Source organism: Thermobia domestica, chromosome 7, assembly GCF_964235325.1.
Source record: "Thermobia domestica chromosome 7, izTheDome1.hap1.1, whole genome shotgun sequence".
Lineage (NCBI taxonomy): Eukaryota > Metazoa > Arthropoda > Insecta > Zygentoma > Lepismatidae > Thermobia > Thermobia domestica.
This window is the reverse complement of record NC_137460.1, coordinates 59,732,259-59,751,133: the sequence shown is the minus strand read 5'-3', so window position 1 is coordinate 59,751,133 and position 18,875 is coordinate 59,732,259. Positions and strand designations below refer to the sequence as shown.

Sequence of the window (18,875 nt, the reverse complement as noted above, 5' to 3'; positions counted from 1 at the left end):
AGTGAAGTGACTTTCGACAATAGATCCACTCAAATTAGTATATTCTGTATCTAAATAACAAGTTTGACAATCATGTGGTAACCACATAACTGATTTTATAAAATAAGTTAAGATATGGAGAAATGCTTTAAGTGAAGATGATACATAACTTTTTTTTTTATTTATCCCTGGAAGATAATAGTGGCATATCGTTTCGTTTCTTTTCTATTGATTGCTAAAGATTAGTATCGCTTATCAGTTATCACTTTCGTGTAACCGCAAATATTGTCAAATGTTACGAAACTATACAGAACAGATTTCTTAAAAGTATTTAATAATTAAAAATAGATAAATAATAAGATAAATAAATACATAAATAGATAAATAATAATAAATAGATAAATAATAAATAGATAAATAGTAAATAACATTTATAGTTCATCTAAGTAGATTAAAGGAGATAGATTTGCATCTGAAAATATTATTTTCCATTGCATGAAAACCAACATTAACGCTTAGCGACCAAGAATAGAGAAGCGGAATGGTACTCACTTCTGAGTGTTTGCCATTTAAAAACAAATAGTTCATGTCTCACCTGTACTTACAACGTACTCTCATATTCTTACTTCTTTTGCAAGATCCATTTCACAGGAACCGTATGATTGTGAACTACGCTTTTTTAATTTTTTTTTTATAAAGGAAAATATATCAGTTTCTAAAAATCATTTGAGAGATCTTTGATATATCCCACAGCTTTCGAGCTAAATAACCTTCAAATTGATTTTTTCTATTTTTTTGGCATCTTATAAGTATGAAAATAAACCCGTTTGATCCATTTCTTTTAAGATTTTTTTTCGCTTGGTTTCAGGTCTCCATACGATAGTACATCCTAAAATAGCTATTTTAAAAAATACTCAAAGAACTTATGCAGCACATAATACACATAAATTGAACTCATAAATTTGTTTCATGTTTTGTTAAATATTTTATCAGTAGTTCCTATATATGTAAGTTTATATCTTTCTATCTCTTTGCGTTTCAAATGGCATACATGTATTGAATATTTTAATCGTAAGAAATCCATATTTATTTATTTCAGTTCAGTAAAGTAACGTCTATGTAAAACAAAAACATAAGATGTATTTAACACATTGTAATTAAAATTAAATACTAAAGAACAAATAAAATTCATAAATATGAGGTAAGTGATTATGATGATGTAAATAGAAAAATACATGTTGCGATGCAAAGAAAAATCATCAGGTATCCTCAATAGTCTTTTGTGTGTATGTGTGTGTGTGTATGTGTACAAGAAGTGTAAACAGTGACCTATATCATGAAATCGATTTACAATTTTAATTATATATATGAGATGCCTAGTATCAAAATCCGCCACATCCATTTCGCTTAGTTTCGAGTAATCTCGCACGTGCAATGAAGCTCCATATATACGCATACAAAGTCCCACATTTGAACTAGTTGTTTTAGTATGAAATATTAAGCTTTTAAACAAAATTCTATTTCCATGGAATTCCTTTAGATTAAATATATAACGAGCGATATATAACTAAATTTCGGTAAAAAAAAAAAAAAAATTTAGAGGCTTTTGATACTAGATGCCTCATATAATGTTCATACAAATTCCGAGTACTTATTTACATGAATGACGTGTTTGTTTATACATTTTTTCTATTATAATTTCAGAAATGTAACAAAATAAGGCATCTTCCTGAATGTGCTGAATCCTCCAAAGATCCTCCAACAGTAAAAGAAGCAGGTAAATTTGCTAGCTCAATATTACTACTATAACCTTCACATCAACTTCTACTTAAAGTAGTGGAAATATAGGTCTTGTCAAATTTAATAACAAATTTATTTGTTCGTGCATAAGATAATGTCAAAAGATTAGTACTTTTATAACACAAGTGAACTATTTATATTCTTGAAACGCTGGACTCAGAAACGTCCGGAATGTGCGAATTGTGCAGTCATTCGATTACACGACTAATGAGCACAATAAAACAATATTAAAGGCTCCTTTACATTCTTTTCTTTAAAAAAGTTTAATAAATCTACTGAACTGTGTTTTTAGATAACTGTTTGCCTTGGAATAATTTATGCCGTGTGAAGATCATTCATTAGTATCGTATTCTTTTGTTTTAATTATTTATTATGTTATTTTTATTTTTAAAATCTCAGATAACAATTTTGTGGTCAAATTATACTTAGCAAAATGATATTTGATGTTTTCTAATTGCATTTGGTAAGTGATATTGATAAATTATTCTTTGATATTTCAAAAATTAAATTAATTAATTAATATCTTATTACTCCTACTAGAAGGCGTTGTGTGTTCAGCACTTGCACCTAAAGTATGCCCTGCTATGAAACCATCACATCATCCTTACTACATTCCAGGGTAAGTGAAATTAAAATCAATACTGAAATGCATAATAGTGATTATGTCAAAATTGTGCTGAAATTTTTCTATAGATGAGCATTAAGTGTACTCCCCATTCCGTACATTGGAATCAAACTGGTCCTGATATTTCAGGTCATAAACCTATCCTTTATCCAAGAAGGTGGTGAGGTAAACTAGATGATAGATAAAAAGGTAAATTTAAATAAGAAAACATTGTATTAGATTCACTCGTGTCCAGAGGTTAAGGTACATCATAGTTAAGTGACACACGAATGAATATGTGGAACTAATGCCAATCTGCAGAATCGAACTTGTGGGGAGATATCCAGGGACCACACGAAAGATCAAATGACACAGAAACATAGCAAAGGACGACTGTAAGGCATCCTCTCGTGTGAGTTCATGCATCGATTGCACACTGCTCCTCTTTGATATAGCCAGAAAAGCTCAGCATGATGTGAGATTACTTTGAATGGCTATACAGGTTGCACAGCGTGTTTTCATACTGTGGATGAGGCCGTCTAGCAGTTCCTGTAGTAATGTGTTTCTCTCATAAATAATTCCCTTGGTTGGTTTTATAGTATGACTTCTTTAAAATTTTATCTATTATTGCAATCTTTCTATCTATATATATAAAAATGAAAGTCAATGTGTTTGTGACTTAATAATTCTTGAACCACCCGACCAATCTCGATCAAATTTTCGACATAGATGAGGTTCTAGACTGAAATGTTTTATATATATAATTTCACTTTAACGGTGCAACTTAGGGGAGGTGGAGTGGGAGATAGATAAAAATTGTCGAAAATGACCTAGATTACTGCCGAATCCATAGTTTTCAGGGTTGCTTAGATGAATAGTGACATTTCCGATGCCATTTAAATCCAAATTCAACTCTGCAACTTGAATGGGAGGGGCTAGTGTTGAATCCTTAGTTTTTGGGGTCGTTGAGATAAACAGTGACATTTCTGATGACGTTTAAATCCAAATTAGTACCCCTAGGGGGGAGCGATGACGTAAAAATAATTGAAAATGACCGATATTAATGTCGAATTCATAGTATTCGGGGTTCCTAAGTTGATTGGTGACAGCTTTTGTGCCCTTTATGTCCAAAATGAAATGTATTCTTCCCATGCAAAGAACGGGCATTCTCCTGGTCATAGATATAATGAAAATGATAAGTATTCAACTATTTATATAAATTGCATCACAAGCTATATATATATATATATATATATATATATATATATATATATATATATATATATATATATATATATATATATATATATATATATATATATATATAAAGATGGATCAATGTATCCCTGTAAATATACAATCAAAGAAATAGTTATTTCGTTCTTCATTTGATTTTTTTAAGATACAATCACAAGGATAGTATGATACATATCGTATCGGATTGATAAAGCTCACCCGGTTATAATCAAATTTGGCATGGTGATACATCTTGATTAACCAAGGGCGCCGATCCTGGGGGCTGAGGGGACCCGGGCCCCCCAAAGCTGATGTGGGCCCTCTTATTGTATCTAAGAGTATATAATATTTGGCATAATTTAAATGCAATTTGTCTTAAAACCCTCATGTATGCCTTCAGCATCTGAATGCCCCCCCATGAGGAACTGCACATGAGCTTTCTCATCACCCTTTCCTTTATTATAAAGATTTCTATCCAGTTTGTACATTAGATAGCAAATAAGTAATTCTCTAATAGTTCTTTTCTCTATAAGTTGAAACTCCTACCCGTAGCAGCTCGTAGAATTGGTTTGTTGGTTAAGAATGACTCTGTCTTTTGCAGCGCGAAAATTAGGTGAGGGTACCTCTCTTGCCCGTTGCAGCTCGGAGGTAAGATTAGAGGAATCTCTTCCGCCCGATGCAGCTTGGAGAGATAGATAGGATATGACCAGTTAACAACTGATGTCTTCTGTCTCGAGGTGTCCGTTTATATAGCCAGTCTTTGGAGGTAGAACTTGTGGAGGGGTTGAAGGCCTCGTCCTCTTCGTATCTCTTCGTGTCATCTTCGTGTTTACTCGGTGATGACACCTGTATTTGCAGATGCTTGAGCCGAAGCATGTGATTTTGTTTACTAATATGAGGGGATATTGCAATATTATACGTATATCGTATGTTATCGATGAAACTCGTCCACTCTTGTACAACCTTGGGATAAGTGGTAGACCTTGACGAGCTAGTGCACATATAAAATATTAATGTGTGCTATCATTTGGTTCCCGAGTTACTGGCCATCAAATTTCAGATTTGGACTTAAAAATTAAAGGATATCAACTATTGTATGAGATACATGAAACTCAACCTATGTTGACCCAACTTGGCATGGTGATAGATATCAACGAGTTTAGTAAGAATATGGAGTATTATGATGTATAGACCTTTGATTTCTAAGTTATTGACTGTCAAAGTTAGAAATTTGGACTGTGGTTAAATTTTAGCAAAAATATTACTATAACGCGATCGATGAAACTCTTCTGATCTTGACCGTAAGTGGTATGGACGGATATTTTATTGACGAACTTGACATGCATATGAAATATTATGGTATGCACACTTTTGGTTTATGAGTGTTTGGCCATCAAATTTAGGGTTTGGACTTCGTGAAATATAGGAAATTTATCAAGAAAGTAAGATTCTAATATGCATCTCTAGGTGGGAAATAAAAGAAACTTTTTACACTACGAAAATTATTAAATTAAGTCTTTTGCTGCATTGTATGCTCAAAATGGAGTTTTTCTAAAATCATTAAAATACTTTTTTTTTTTTTTGCGTTAAACTTACTTATTTTTCTCTTAAGTCATACTTCTTGAAGTACGTACTACATGTTTAAGTTGTAATACAAAAAATTAATATTACATCTTCTTGCTTCAGATATGCAGGCTTTGTGCCAGAATACCAATTCTTGAACGGGCAAACATACGGAGCTGCAACGCGTCAACTCCTACTTGATCCAAGTGTTCCTCATGGTACAGAACCATTGTTAAGTGATTTACGTGTGAGTACGTTTTCACTTTTTAAAACAGCATTCTAGGTACGCAGAAAGCAAACTAGCTACTTAGCAAGGGAAAAATTAGGTATTAAAACATATGAGCGGCTCGGGGGAAGACAATGGTAAGTCACATTTCTCTAAGTTCCGAGTAAACTAGAAAAGGAAGTTAAATATTCTCATCCAATGCAGTTCAATGACATATACTAAACAAGATTCCCCTGATCTGAAGGTATACTTGCAAAAATTAAATACCTACATACTGTTCTGTGGTCCGATCTCAACCTACTCCACCTAATAACTCAATTTCACCGGAGAGGGCGAGCGGTGGCTCAGTGGTAGAGCGTTCACCTCCGGTGCTTGGGGTCCCTGGTTCTATCCCAGCTCGCGCCGTGTGGATTTTGTGGTGGACAAACACCGTGCTCGTGGGTTTTCCCGGGTTCTCCCGTTTCTTCTCACTTTCTTCATTCCACCATTTCATTCATTTCTCCTAATCACCGTCTCCTTTAGCCTAACCTGCATAAACGTGGGACGTAAAACTGAAAGATTTAACTTATGAAGAACAATTTGCATCGAGTTTTTTGTAAGCTATAGTTAAAATAAGTGTTCAACCATATAAAACCTAAAATTCATAATAATTTTTGCGGAGTAGTAATCTGTTAGTGAAAATATTGTGCACAAAAGCCTCATAAAGTGAATTTAGAGGTAACTACATTAGAGCAACAAATATACATAGATATATTGTGGAATTCCTATGAGTTATTAATTAACACAATATTATTTTTCATAAAAAAAACAACGAGTGGACAGTTTAATAAGGGATAATTACCAAGGGTAATCAAAAACCAAAATTGAACCCAAAGAAATTAAACTGTCCACTCGTTTTTATGAACTATATTATTGTGCTAATTAATAACTTACGTGGAATTCCACAATATATCCATTAATTTGTTCCTCTAATGTGGTTTCCGCTATGTTCACTGTATAAGGCTTTTGTGTACACTATTTTTCCTGGCAGATTACCACTTAGCAAAAATATTATTGTGAATTTTAGGTTTGATATGGTTGAACACTTATTTTGAATATAGCCTATAGAAAACTCGTAACAAATTATCCTTCACAAGAAAATTAAAACTATAAAAGAAACTGTAAAGGTAAGAACTCGGTGAAGCAGTAATAAAACTGGTGTTGACAACATTCCCGGCGAGAAAAGAAATATACAATTAAAGTAACAAACACGGAGGCACAAGTAAGTAGCTTTTGTTTTTTAAGTTGTCTTTTAGTAACCAACTATGCATGTTTATAACATGAAGCTTTATGAAATTTACTTTTATTTTTTATATTTAGAAAAGCATTTTGATTTTTTTTTTTTTGTAAAAGTTAGCTCTTACTTCTCAGGTTGTATTAACGTGTGATATATTGTTTTGTAGGTGAATGAAAGACCTGATCATTATTACTGCGGTAAGGCAAAAAGAAAACCATACAGAACCAAGACTTGTCCTGCAGGTAACATATAGTTCTCATGTCTTTTTAGATAATAAAGTAACAGCAATTTTTTTTTTTTTTAATAATTGACAGTTTGTTGCTTTGATAGTGTTATAAAGTAACAACTAGTAATAAATATAAGCATCAGACAATGCTTATTAATATATTTAATATGTTGTAGTGACTAGCGGTTTCTAGATTGGCCCAAATGATTAATGGATCTACAAAAAAATTGCTGAAAATATAGTATAATTTATTTTAATATTCATTAACTGAAGGGTGTTCAGAGATGGAACAAGAGAGTTCCAAATAAGTGCTTGATGAGTTCACACTAACAGTGTATGAGAAATCGTTTGAATTTGTATTGTAAACTGCTAATCTATATTGGTAACTCATGGTTTCTGAAAAGTACTAACAGCTGATTTGCACCCAGATCAAGCTGTTTCAGGGAAGTTCAATCGATTCTGGCGGATAGGAACTATGTTGAAAAGTGAGTACTGCATTACATAGAGGACAAATGTACCTATCAGGTACAAATAAATAAATAAATAAAATTGGTTAACAAATAAAAAAAAATACAGTCATGGAAGCATTACTTTTCAATCAAGCCTCGTAAACCGAACTCGAAATATATTTGTGTTTGTTACAGGATACTGTGATCCCAGGGTAACAGATTTGAAAGGGATGTCGATCACATAAGGCAATTTCAAGTCTAAATGACGCACGTAGTTGGCGCTAACGTAGGAGCGATTGCTATTAAATTCAGTGTTGTCTTGTTTACTTTTTTCCGGATCATCCGATCTTATTTGTCTGGGATCATATGGAAACTTTGATGTACGAGGGCCGTTCGGAAAGTAACCTCCGATTGGTTAAAAAAAGAAATACCGAAGTAAATACGAAGAATTTTATTATATACATCTGAAAACTACTTTTTTGCTCTATTTTTCAACATAGTTTCCATAAACATTCAAGTACTTATCATATCTCTGCACTAGCTTAGAAATTCCATCAGCATAAAAATCTCCCGTCTGTGCCTTGAGCCAGCCTGTCACCGAATCTTTTATCTCATCATCACCAAATCGCCGAGATCCAAACCACTTCTTCATATACATGAAGAGATGATAATCGCTGGGTGCTAAATCTAGGATGGGCAACCTTTTCCATCAATTTTCTGAACGAGTTTATCAGTGACCACTGATGACCTGCCACTCCTCTCTTCGTCATGAATGTTTGTTCATCCACTTTTAAATGAAAGAACCCATTCACGAACAACTCCCTCACTCATCACACTTGATCTATACACGGCATAAAGTTCTCGATGAATAGCTGCTGCCGAATGCTGGGGAACTTGTGATTAGACAACCTTCACTCTACCACGGCTGGATGCAGACTAATCTATCACGCACGTCTGTGCAAAGATGGTAGCGCTTCCCGCTACATCACGCACAGTAACCAATCGGAGGTTACTTTTTGAACGCGCCTCGTATATCTCCAAAATTAATAATGTGGACTATTTTCGTCTGAAAATTATAGAAGTTACTGAAACAATCTGCAGTACTGTATAATGAAGACGCACGCGTTTTGTTTCGAAGTAAATTGGGCCTTCGAACTACTTCTAAAATACTATGCATGAACTACACTGTAGTAAGTACTTCTTACCACTAGTTTCCAACGTAGCTGTCTACTGTTCCCTCAACACAAATTAGAAGTTCTTCCTATGCACGAGGTATTAATGTGCTAATACTGCGAAAAACACTAAACAAGACATTAGTAAATATGATAACATCACACTTTCTGTAAAATGATTCACATGTTTTCTTTGCATTTGAAACTAGTTTGTTGCAAATGTTGCAACCCACATTTGTTTACAAAAAATGTGAGCGGGTATCGTAGATATCTCTATCATACTCCACTGGACAAGTCATCTTGCGCTTATTTGTTTCCAGCCTAAAAAGGTTTTTTCCAGAATTCATAGATTTTGAGTTTGATTACATCACTTTCTGACATTCCGGCAGCTTGTTTTTCCTCAACTAAGCATTTCTATACATTGGTTCATTAACCATTAACAATTTTTACTTTATTGAAACGAGGAACGTCACTGTGCAATTTCAGTAACATACGTGGATCAACTCCTCGTATACAAAAAATATTTTATAGTAATGTTAATATGCATTATTATTATTATTGATAGAGTTATCTATTAAAGACAGTGCTTCAGTGGGTTCTAAAATAACTTTCTACGGGACCGAAATTGAAAATTTTTCCACTGTTAAAAACATATATAGGGCCTACACAGTGTGAAAAGATTTTTAATGAGATTATGCAATTAATTTCTATCTTCTTTTTTTAAGTTACTATCAGTCAGTGGCGGCTAATGATAGTGTTGCAGCGTCGCGCAACGACCAAAATATTTGAAGAAAAAAATATTATTAGCAGTAGTAGTAAAGAGTAGAAAAAATACTTTCTAATACTATTTATTTACTAATATACACTTTAAATAATATATTTTCTTATTTCTATAACTCTAAAATCCTTTAATACGTTTTAAAAAGCGAAACGCAACCCGTTATAGAGTCTCTAACTTATATTGCGTTGCAGCGAGCATACAACGACCAGATTTCTTCAGCGCGGCAATTGGAGCGAATGTTAAGTCTCCTTTTCCCTATCTCAGAAGTTAAAGGCTCTGGTCGTTGCAGTGCTTCTGCAACAACGCGGCACGGTTTCCAGTGAACGAGAAGGTTTTCGCGCTAAATAAGATTTCTGAATTTTATTTCACTACCAATTACAAATAGAACTTATTTTTATGCATTCATATTTTTAAATTAGGGGACTATACTCAAGCAAATCAATACAATTACAATTTTAAAAAAGTGATACCAAAATTACAAAATAAGAAAGAAAACATGTAATAAGGTAGAAAACAAATGAAAGTAAACACTCATTTACAAGTTAATTCCTACTTCTATTCTAGATAATGAAGGCTTCTTGTACAATAATTTGCTAACCAAATATTAATAAGTCAATATATAGACCCCCCTTCCTTTTGTGGATAGTATTTTAGTATATACATATTTCTTTTATAAAATAAATGTATTTTATACTCTTGATAACTTTCCACATAAAAGTGTATGATGGGAATCATCACATTGAATTTGGGACTAGTTAAAGATGTTCAGGGGCGCAGCCACGAGGGGGGGCACCAGGTTCGGACCTCCCCAAAATTTCGAAACTCGACAAACATTTGGAGACTTTCTTAACGAACGATACTTGTTTAACAGAGAAATGATTGATGTAGGCTGAATATTTTATTTTACGCCTCATCATGTACTTTTCTTATAAAAATAATCGATCTATCATTTTTTCTAAACATATAGGTGACAGTAATTAAGAATTACATATCGTCTTTTCGGGTGTAGAATAAGATAGGTTCGATATTATATAGACGTATTGGACTCCCTCAAATACTTTTTACCCCTCCCAGCAAACATTTCAGGCTGTAAAACTGGCAATGTTGTTTGTTTTGACGTTCACTGACTTTCGACTTCTGTTACATGCCGAACCTACATCTGGCGGGTTTCAGAGTTTGTTTACCAGAACTTATGACATTGATAAGCATTGTTTCGCCTTATGTAGAAGTATATTGTGTTCATCTTGCATTGCTTACAACCAAGACGGATGATTTGGAGTGTAGTTTTCCTTTTACGCATGTATGTGTGTTGGTATATATACGACATTCCCGATTTATATATCTCTTTTCTATCAGCTGTTTTGGCTTTTGTATCAGCTGTTTTTCTTTCCATTTAGCTGTTTTGGTTTTTAGTTATTAGATTTACTTGAATTGTGTGTGCTCTAATTCTGTAAATAACCTACAAGTTCTGAATGAATTCTATGCCATGATTTCTGTAAATAACTTATAAAAAAAGGCAATTTGCCCAGCTCACCACTGAGGAAAAACTTGCAATTAAGGCAATTCAGGAGAGTGTTAAAAAGATATCCGGTTTAAATTCGCAGGACATCTTATGGCAGATATGTTGTTTGCACTAGATATATTTCCACAATTTGTTTTCAATTTTGCTAGATAAAGTGTGAATAAAGTGTGTTCAATACCTTTTTAATATATAATACTAATCTCTGCCACGAACTGTCTTCAGTCTAAGCTACAGAGGAATTTGGATAACTGTCAGGGACTGGGTTTGCTAGAATGAATTGTTCACAATAATCTACAAAAAATATTTATTGAATCTACAAAGCTTCTGAAATTAATATTAAGTGTACCTATGACGTCAGCAAAACGAGAAAGGCGTTTTTCCACATTGAAAAGAATTGACATTTTCAAGGAATTGAATGTTCCAAGAAAGGTTATCACCATTGGTTATGCTTTCCATCGAAAAAGACCTGATAATAAGAATACCCAAGTTCAACCAGCATGTATTAGACAGATTTGCTCCAACCAAAGAGAAGAGAATGGACTCACTAATTACATAAGATGACTAATCGGATAAAATGATTTGCATTATTTTTTATTTTTAAAAAACAGAATTTTATTTAATTTCACACGTTACATCATTTGCATCTAAAGTTATGCTGATTAGTCAATGAGTCTAGTTTATATCTTCTGTCTCCGATCGTTCGTACTGCAACACCCGAAACCACAATCCACCGGCCGCCACTGCTATCAGTGCAGCATTTAGAAGCTCGGCGCCCCTATTCACTTTTGCTGTCGGCGCCCTCAATAATTACATGTTTCACCACCCCTTCATCCCTAACTTACAAAACAAAACTTACATAACAAATTATGCTTAATTAGTAAATTAGCAATTTATTGCAGTTAAATACCACTCACTAGATGCTACAGCTACAAATACGTAACAAAAAATAACAAATGAGAAATACGTTCTGAATTATTTTTAGATATCTTATGCTATCATATTAAACATATTAGAATAGTAAAAAAGGATTGTTCATGAAATAGTATATTTGTTCTTAATTTTTTAACTTTTTTACGCGAAAAAAAATACTCGTATTATTTAATTTTTTAATTTTGAGCCCTTCAAAAGGTTTGCGTATCTAGGCACGGACTCAGTAAGGTTAATGGGAAATCAATAATAATAACTATTACTTTATTTATATTTTTTTAAATTTTGAATGATACTAAATACGGACTTCTATTTTATGAATTACAATAAGAATGTTCACTGCCTTAGTGTCATTAATCAAGACTAAAAGGAGTTTTATTTAATTTTGTTATAGGCCGTAATGAATGCTCAAAAGTCGTACAACGTACCACAGAGTCTTTTTATTTTGGAAGGTGAGTAGCACGAGAATAATATATCACATTAAATAAGCTTCGTAGGCATTTATATCCTAATAATTTACACAGAATGTTAGTGTTAGTAAGTAATACTTATATTGATATTCCCATTAGTAGTACAATGCGAGTTTGTAAAACCAAAATTACGTACCATATTATTATTATTATTATTATTATTATTATTATTATTATTATTATTATTATTATTATTATTATTATTATTATTATTATTATTATTATTATTATTATTATTACTTTTAATATACTTGGAAATAACTTAAAAACTTCCGTCAAGGTATTACTGTAACAGATAGAGCTTGTCTTTATAAAATCAGTTGTTAACAAATTTAATGATATCAGATTTTCTAAAAATAAGATAATTCGTTTCAGGAAATTATATGGCTAGCCTTGTTGTATGAATTACATAGAATGTACGTAAATTCAATGATAAAAATATTTTATATGAATATGTGTATAAATTAGGGCTATGCTATTTACGTACATTTGCTGATGGCTGTACAAGATTGAGTGAAACGTGGAGATAATAAATTTAAAAGAAAAATAAATAGCTTAGCAAGTTATATTTACAAGAATTTTAGGAAAACTAAAAATGGATCAAAATATTGTGATCTTGGCCAATAATTGGTTGTTGGATCAGGGGCCACAAAATTTTTGAACGGACCCGAAATCGAGTTTTCATATTTTCTACGGAATAAGCACATCATACTGAGTTAAGTGATAGTTTGGGTTTGGCTACACTATATGTAGTTCTCCAAATATAAGGCCTACAAAAAAAAAAAAAAATTGTTGAAATATATTGGATCTTTTGATTAAAAAAATGATTGTTGTTGCTCAAATACTTTAGTTTTAGAGAAAAAATTATACAATAATTGGAGAATAATATCTAATTTAAGAATTCAGTAACATCTATTAGGCACCAGTTTCATTAACATTTTTAACTTTGTTTAACTATTCTACACAATTGTGAGTACTTATTAAAGTAATTGATTATCTCATTTATAATCGCAACAGACGCCATTATGATGAGTGGTAATAAGTGTTCATGAAATACTCAATTAGTCTTATGAATCGTTAAATAGTATAACTGTAAGAGTTATCGTTTTTAAACAAGCAGCAAGTCTTTTCTGATATATATATAATTTAGCCTATATGTATATGTGTGTGAACATTTTGGATAGTTATAGTTATTTTTTCTTTCAGTTGTGAGGGAGAAAGACCAGGCTGGAGAACAAAGAAGACTTGGCTGGAAGTTGAGGAAGGACCTGCATATGCAAATGAATTTAGCACTGAGAATGAGGTTTGTACATTGTTATTCTTTGTTTGCTAAAGATATTTATATACAGATAACGCGATCAGGTTAAATTAAAATATTGGATCTAACATTACCCAACTTCTGTAAAAAAAAATATACTATTTTACTTTGGGTTGAATGACCTAATACAACAAGAAAGAAATTTAGACTCATTAAGTACTTTCTTTAATAGATAGTAATCATAATAAAGTAAACCAATATTAACACATTATCTGCCATGTGTATCAAATTGATACACAAAGTGACTTCCCTGGCAGGCCATGTTCATAAAATTGATACACATATTCTATACAGTTTTGTGTACCTGAAAAAGGTCTCAGCCTGGTAGGATTCATATCCGGCAAGCAACGTGTGAAACTTGCTTAAGCACCCGTATAATTAACTTTTCCGTATATGTTTCAACGTAATTTTGCCATCATCCTCGGTATGTGTCCGTTAAGGTGATTTTACGTTGATTCGTGGATTCATATTACCGGTATATTGCTGTTCGTTAAAAAAAAAAAAAAAAAAAAAAAAAAAAAAAAAAAAAAAAAAAAAAAAAAACTTGAATCAGTAGTTTTGAAAAGGTCATGAGTCAGAAAAGTAAAATTATGAAGAAATAAAACAAAAATTCTGTTTAATTTTTCAAACTCCTGCTAGACATGAAATGATCGACCTTTGTTTGAAACAGTAGAGCTTCCTTGTCATTGTACAAAATGAACAACTTATTTAGAGCAATTCGTAGCAACAAAAAGTGTACTCACTGTAAACTCGCTATTTACTGACTCATGACCTTTTCAAACCGACTGAATCACTTGTATTTCATTGACATTAAGCACCTTCTTTTACTATAAAAGAACCCACTTGCAGGGTTGATGCATCAAAATGAAATCGCAGAATGTGTGACGTCCTATTGCTCCTTTGGTTAGAACAGACAGAAATGATACCAATAATAATAGTCCTAGAAACGACATCAAAGTTTCTTAACGGACACTACCACGGGTGGTGACAAGGAGTTAATGAAAGGTATACGGAAAAGTTAGTAATACGAGTTCTTAAATAAGTTGAAAATTGCTTTACTTTATTATTGGATATGCACCCTATCAGTTCATTATAGTACGTACAGTAATCATTTTTATTTCCCTTCAAAATTATTATATAATGTAAACCTGAATTTAAAGAAAATAATACATCGGATTTGAGAATTATTGTTTTCATTTTATAATAGTAAGGTAATAAGGCCAATATAACTACTAAAATGTCTTGTAAGAAAGTTAATATTTAAATTTAAAAAAAAATACCTGGGTAGTTATCAGAAAACTTCTGAAAACATTTTAGGAAGTACACTTTTTCCACATTTACATATTAAACAGATTTTAAATTCTTTATTATAATTTAGCTGCAATTAAGGTAGTCAATATATTTGCCTTTTTGCTAATTTATAAAATCCCCTCATTGACACTCAGGTCATACTACTATAACTAGGAATGTAAAATTTGAACAAAAAAAATCCTTCTGTCACGAAAGAAAGAGGTAAGAAAAGATTTTTTGAAACATATATAATAAAAGAGGTTAAGTTAGTAACTGTGTAAATCCTCGGCAAATAAAATCATGATTAAAAATGGCTAAAAACATATTTCAGTGTTTTCGAAACTTGCGTTATCAAAAGGAGTAAGGGGGATGAATTTCAATTATATTCAAATTTCTGCCTCATTATTTAAATAGTGTTCAATGCGAGGATTTGCTTAAGTTCAGAGGTGTGAAAGTTGGCATTTAAACTAAAGTAAAACTAAGGGAATACGTGTCCAGCCTTTTAAAAAATTCCATTTCTAAGGGGTAAAGAGGACACTTTCCAAAATATTGAAATTTCCGTTTTTTTTTTTTCCTTCATTAAGTGCCCAATGTAAAGATTTTCTTAAGTTGGAGGTGTGAAATCCGTTCTATAATCTCTTAATTAAAAGTTAGGGAATAATGTTTCAACCATTTTGAAAATTTCACTTCTAAAGGGGGAAGGGCTGAGGAGGAGGAAAAAAGAGAAACGTCTACAATATTCAATCCTGTGGAAAGAACAAACACTTCTGATGGTTAAATATAAAGAAACATGTGCTACCACTTTTATAATGATACAATATATCAAGAATATGTACAAAGTAAAAGCGTATTAAAATTACATCATAACCTCTGAGCCTGTCAACATATTTTTCCCATCATGGCACAACTTTTAAAATACCCTCTACAGAATAGTCCCCCTTTTGGGAGTATCTGCGCACAACCGATTTGACTTCGTCATCGAACTTGAATCGTTGGTCGACAAAGATTTCTTCACCCTATGATACGAACTTCCGTTTGCTTGATGCCCGCTCTTGGCAAATCCGCAAGGTTCACACGGCTCTCCTCAAAGAATTTGCATTACCTAAACATATTGCTACGGTTCATGCAGTCTTCTCCATACAACCACAAATTTTCCTTGTGAAGTTCACTCCGGTTTCGTTCATTTTCCACCAACACCCTCCCCCCCAAGAAAAAAAGAAAAACCTGCCCATACCTCTCTACCCTTCAAAATTAAGCGACTGTAGCACATGATGGGTCATTTTGCTCAGTAGTCCACGCTTCTGCCATTAGAAGTATATCTAGTCGAATAACTGTTGACTATAGTACGAACTTCAAAGTATTTCTCTTTAAATTTTCATGTTCCATATCAGTATAATATAGCATAAAAAATGTTGTGCGTTACTTGTTGATCCCCTCCTCGTATTTTGTAAACGTAGTCTTTTATTTTCTTCGTCTAATATCTAACGTACTATTAACTATAGGCCTACTGTTCCGATATTCTTTTGCACCATTCTCAGCAAATCTGGTTACACACTTCATTAATTATAATTTTATCTTGCACTTTTCGTATGCACAGTAAACAATGATGAAATTAGAAAACTTGTTAATATGATAATGTAAATGCCTTGCATAAAAATTATTTTCTTTTGAACAAATCTTCGGCAAGTTAAAGAAGTATATAATTATTAAAGTTTAAGGTGCAATTTAACACTTAGCGTTTAATCATAGATTTAAGATTTTAACAATATCTTTACGAATTGTGTATTAGAAGTGAGCAAGATTTCTACAAACTAGCACAAAATTGCAAGTCTTCATAAGATCATCTGCAGGAGCTTCTAACAACAAGATTTCCGAAAGAAAAATTTATTAGTAAAAGGAATTTACGTTTTTATATATTTTTTTTTAAAAATTAGCCCATCGCTGTATACCATCCGCATGAAAAAGTGCAAAATAAAATTGAAAGAAGTGAGAAAAGTTGCATGTGGCTTTCAAAGGTTTTGCTGAGGAAGATGTCTGGAACACCGAAACACTACAATCAATAGTACATTATACATTAGACGCAGTAGCTAAAAGAGTACGTTTACCAACGTTCTAAAAATTTATTCCTCTTTCTAATTACTTCTACTACTGTACGTTTCACCACTAATATTTGTAACATTTCACCACTGGTTTTTCTTTACACCAAGCCGATTATCATCACTACTATTTCTAGCATTTTTTCATTGGTTTTTCTTTCGACCTAGAATTTTCACCATTACTATTTCTAACATTTCCTCATTGTTTTTTTCTTTCGACCTAGCTAATTTTCACCATTACTATTTCTAACATTTCCTCATTGGTTTTTCTTTCGACCTAGAATTTTCACCATTACTATTTCTAACATTTCCTCATTGGTTTTTCTTTCGACCTAGAATTTTCACCATTACTATTTCTAACATTTCGTCATTGTTTTTTTCTTTCGACCTAGCTAATTTTCACCATTACTAACATTTCCTCATTGGTTTTTCTTTCGACCTAGCTAATTTTCACCATTACTATTTCTAACATTTCCTCATTGTTTTTTCTTTCAACCTAGCTAATTTTCACCATTACTATTTCTAACATTTCCTCATTGGTTTTTCTTTCGACCTAGAATTTTCACCATTACTATTTCTAACATTTCCTCATTGTTTTTTTCTTTCGACCTAGCTAATTTTCACCATTACTATTTCTAACATTTTCTCATTGGTTTTTCTTTCGACCTAGTTAATTTTCACCATTACTATTTCTAACATTTCCTCATTGTTTTTTCTTTCAACCTAGCTAATTTTCACCATTACTATTTCTAACATTTCCTCATTGGTTTTTCTTTCGACCTAGCTAATTTTCACCATTACTATTTCTAACATTTCCTCATTGGTTTTTCTTTCGACCTAGTTAATTTTCACCATTACTATTTCTAACATTTCCTCATTGGTTTTTCTTTCGACCTAGCTAATTTTCACCATTACTATTTCTGACATTTTCTCATTGGTTTTTCTTTCGACCTAGTTAATTTTCACCATTACTATTTCTAACATTTCCTCATTGTTTTTTCTTTCAACCTAGCTAATTTTCACTATTACTATTTCTAACATTTCCTCATTGTTTTTTCTTTCGACCTAGCTAATTTTCACCATTACTATTTCTAACATTTCCTCATTGGTTTTTCTTTTGACCTAGCTAATTTTCACCATTACTATTTCTAACATTTCCTCATTGGTTTTTCTTTCAACCTAGCTAATTTTCACCATTATTATTTCTAACATTTTCTCTCTTTTTTTTTTTGTATCGCCCTAACTTATTTTCATTACTACTGTTTCTAATATTTCTTTGTTGGTTTTCGTTCCTAACTAGCAAATTTTCTTCATTATTCTTCTTACTCATATTTTGAACACTTCTAGCCGTTCCTTGTAGCCTTTCCGTAATTTTCGTTTCTGTTTTGTGCAGTACAATATTCCACACTAAACTTAACATGAGTCTTTTTCGTCGTGCTAAGTTTAGAGATTGACAAAATATTTACACATTACCACCATTCAGATTAAGAATAACTGTAAGTAATATCAATATAATCCAAATATTTAAATGGAACACCTGGTATCATCTTCTTAACAGTAACATCAATTTGAATAAATATGTTTTATGTCGCTTAGTTTACATTCTAATACGTGTAATAAATAAATCTTTCATACATTAGGAATTTAACCATTTACTAAAGAAAACTTAACACAATTTCAGAAACAATTGACAATCATCTAATTTAACTAACTGGTTCCATAAATATTTACACATATTTACATCACACACATTACACACATGATTTTCTGTTCATTTCTAAATAAACTTAAGACCAAGTTAGCTACAGAGTTCTCTGGCATTTAATTGGAAGTATTAATTACTTTCAAAAATTTAATAAAATATAATTTTCCCAGTTTGTTTTTTACTTTCAAAATTATTTCATTTCTAAAGAGATTAGTAAGTATTTTACGTAATACAC

The 18,875-nt window shown here is 32.0% G+C and overlaps 1 protein-coding gene across 3 annotated transcripts in view; it reads left to right on the top strand.

Annotated features, from left to right (window-relative positions):
• Positions 1-18,875, top strand: part of LOC145690147 (uncharacterized) — a 74,336-nt gene that overhangs the window by 9,629 nt on the left and 45,832 nt on the right. For all 3 annotated transcript variants that reach the window (XM_081764754.1, XM_081764755.1, XM_081764756.1), the window contains exons 3-8: positions 1,684-1,756; positions 2,320-2,398; positions 5,306-5,429; positions 6,851-6,926; positions 12,156-12,213; positions 13,438-13,534. In XM_081764754.1, coding sequence (XP_081620880.1) covers positions 1,684-1,756; positions 2,320-2,398; positions 5,306-5,429; positions 6,851-6,926; positions 12,156-12,213; positions 13,438-13,534 — 507 coding nt within the window. The remainder of the gene's footprint in view (positions 1-1,683; positions 1,757-2,319; positions 2,399-5,305; positions 5,430-6,850; positions 6,927-12,155; positions 12,214-13,437; positions 13,535-18,875) is intronic.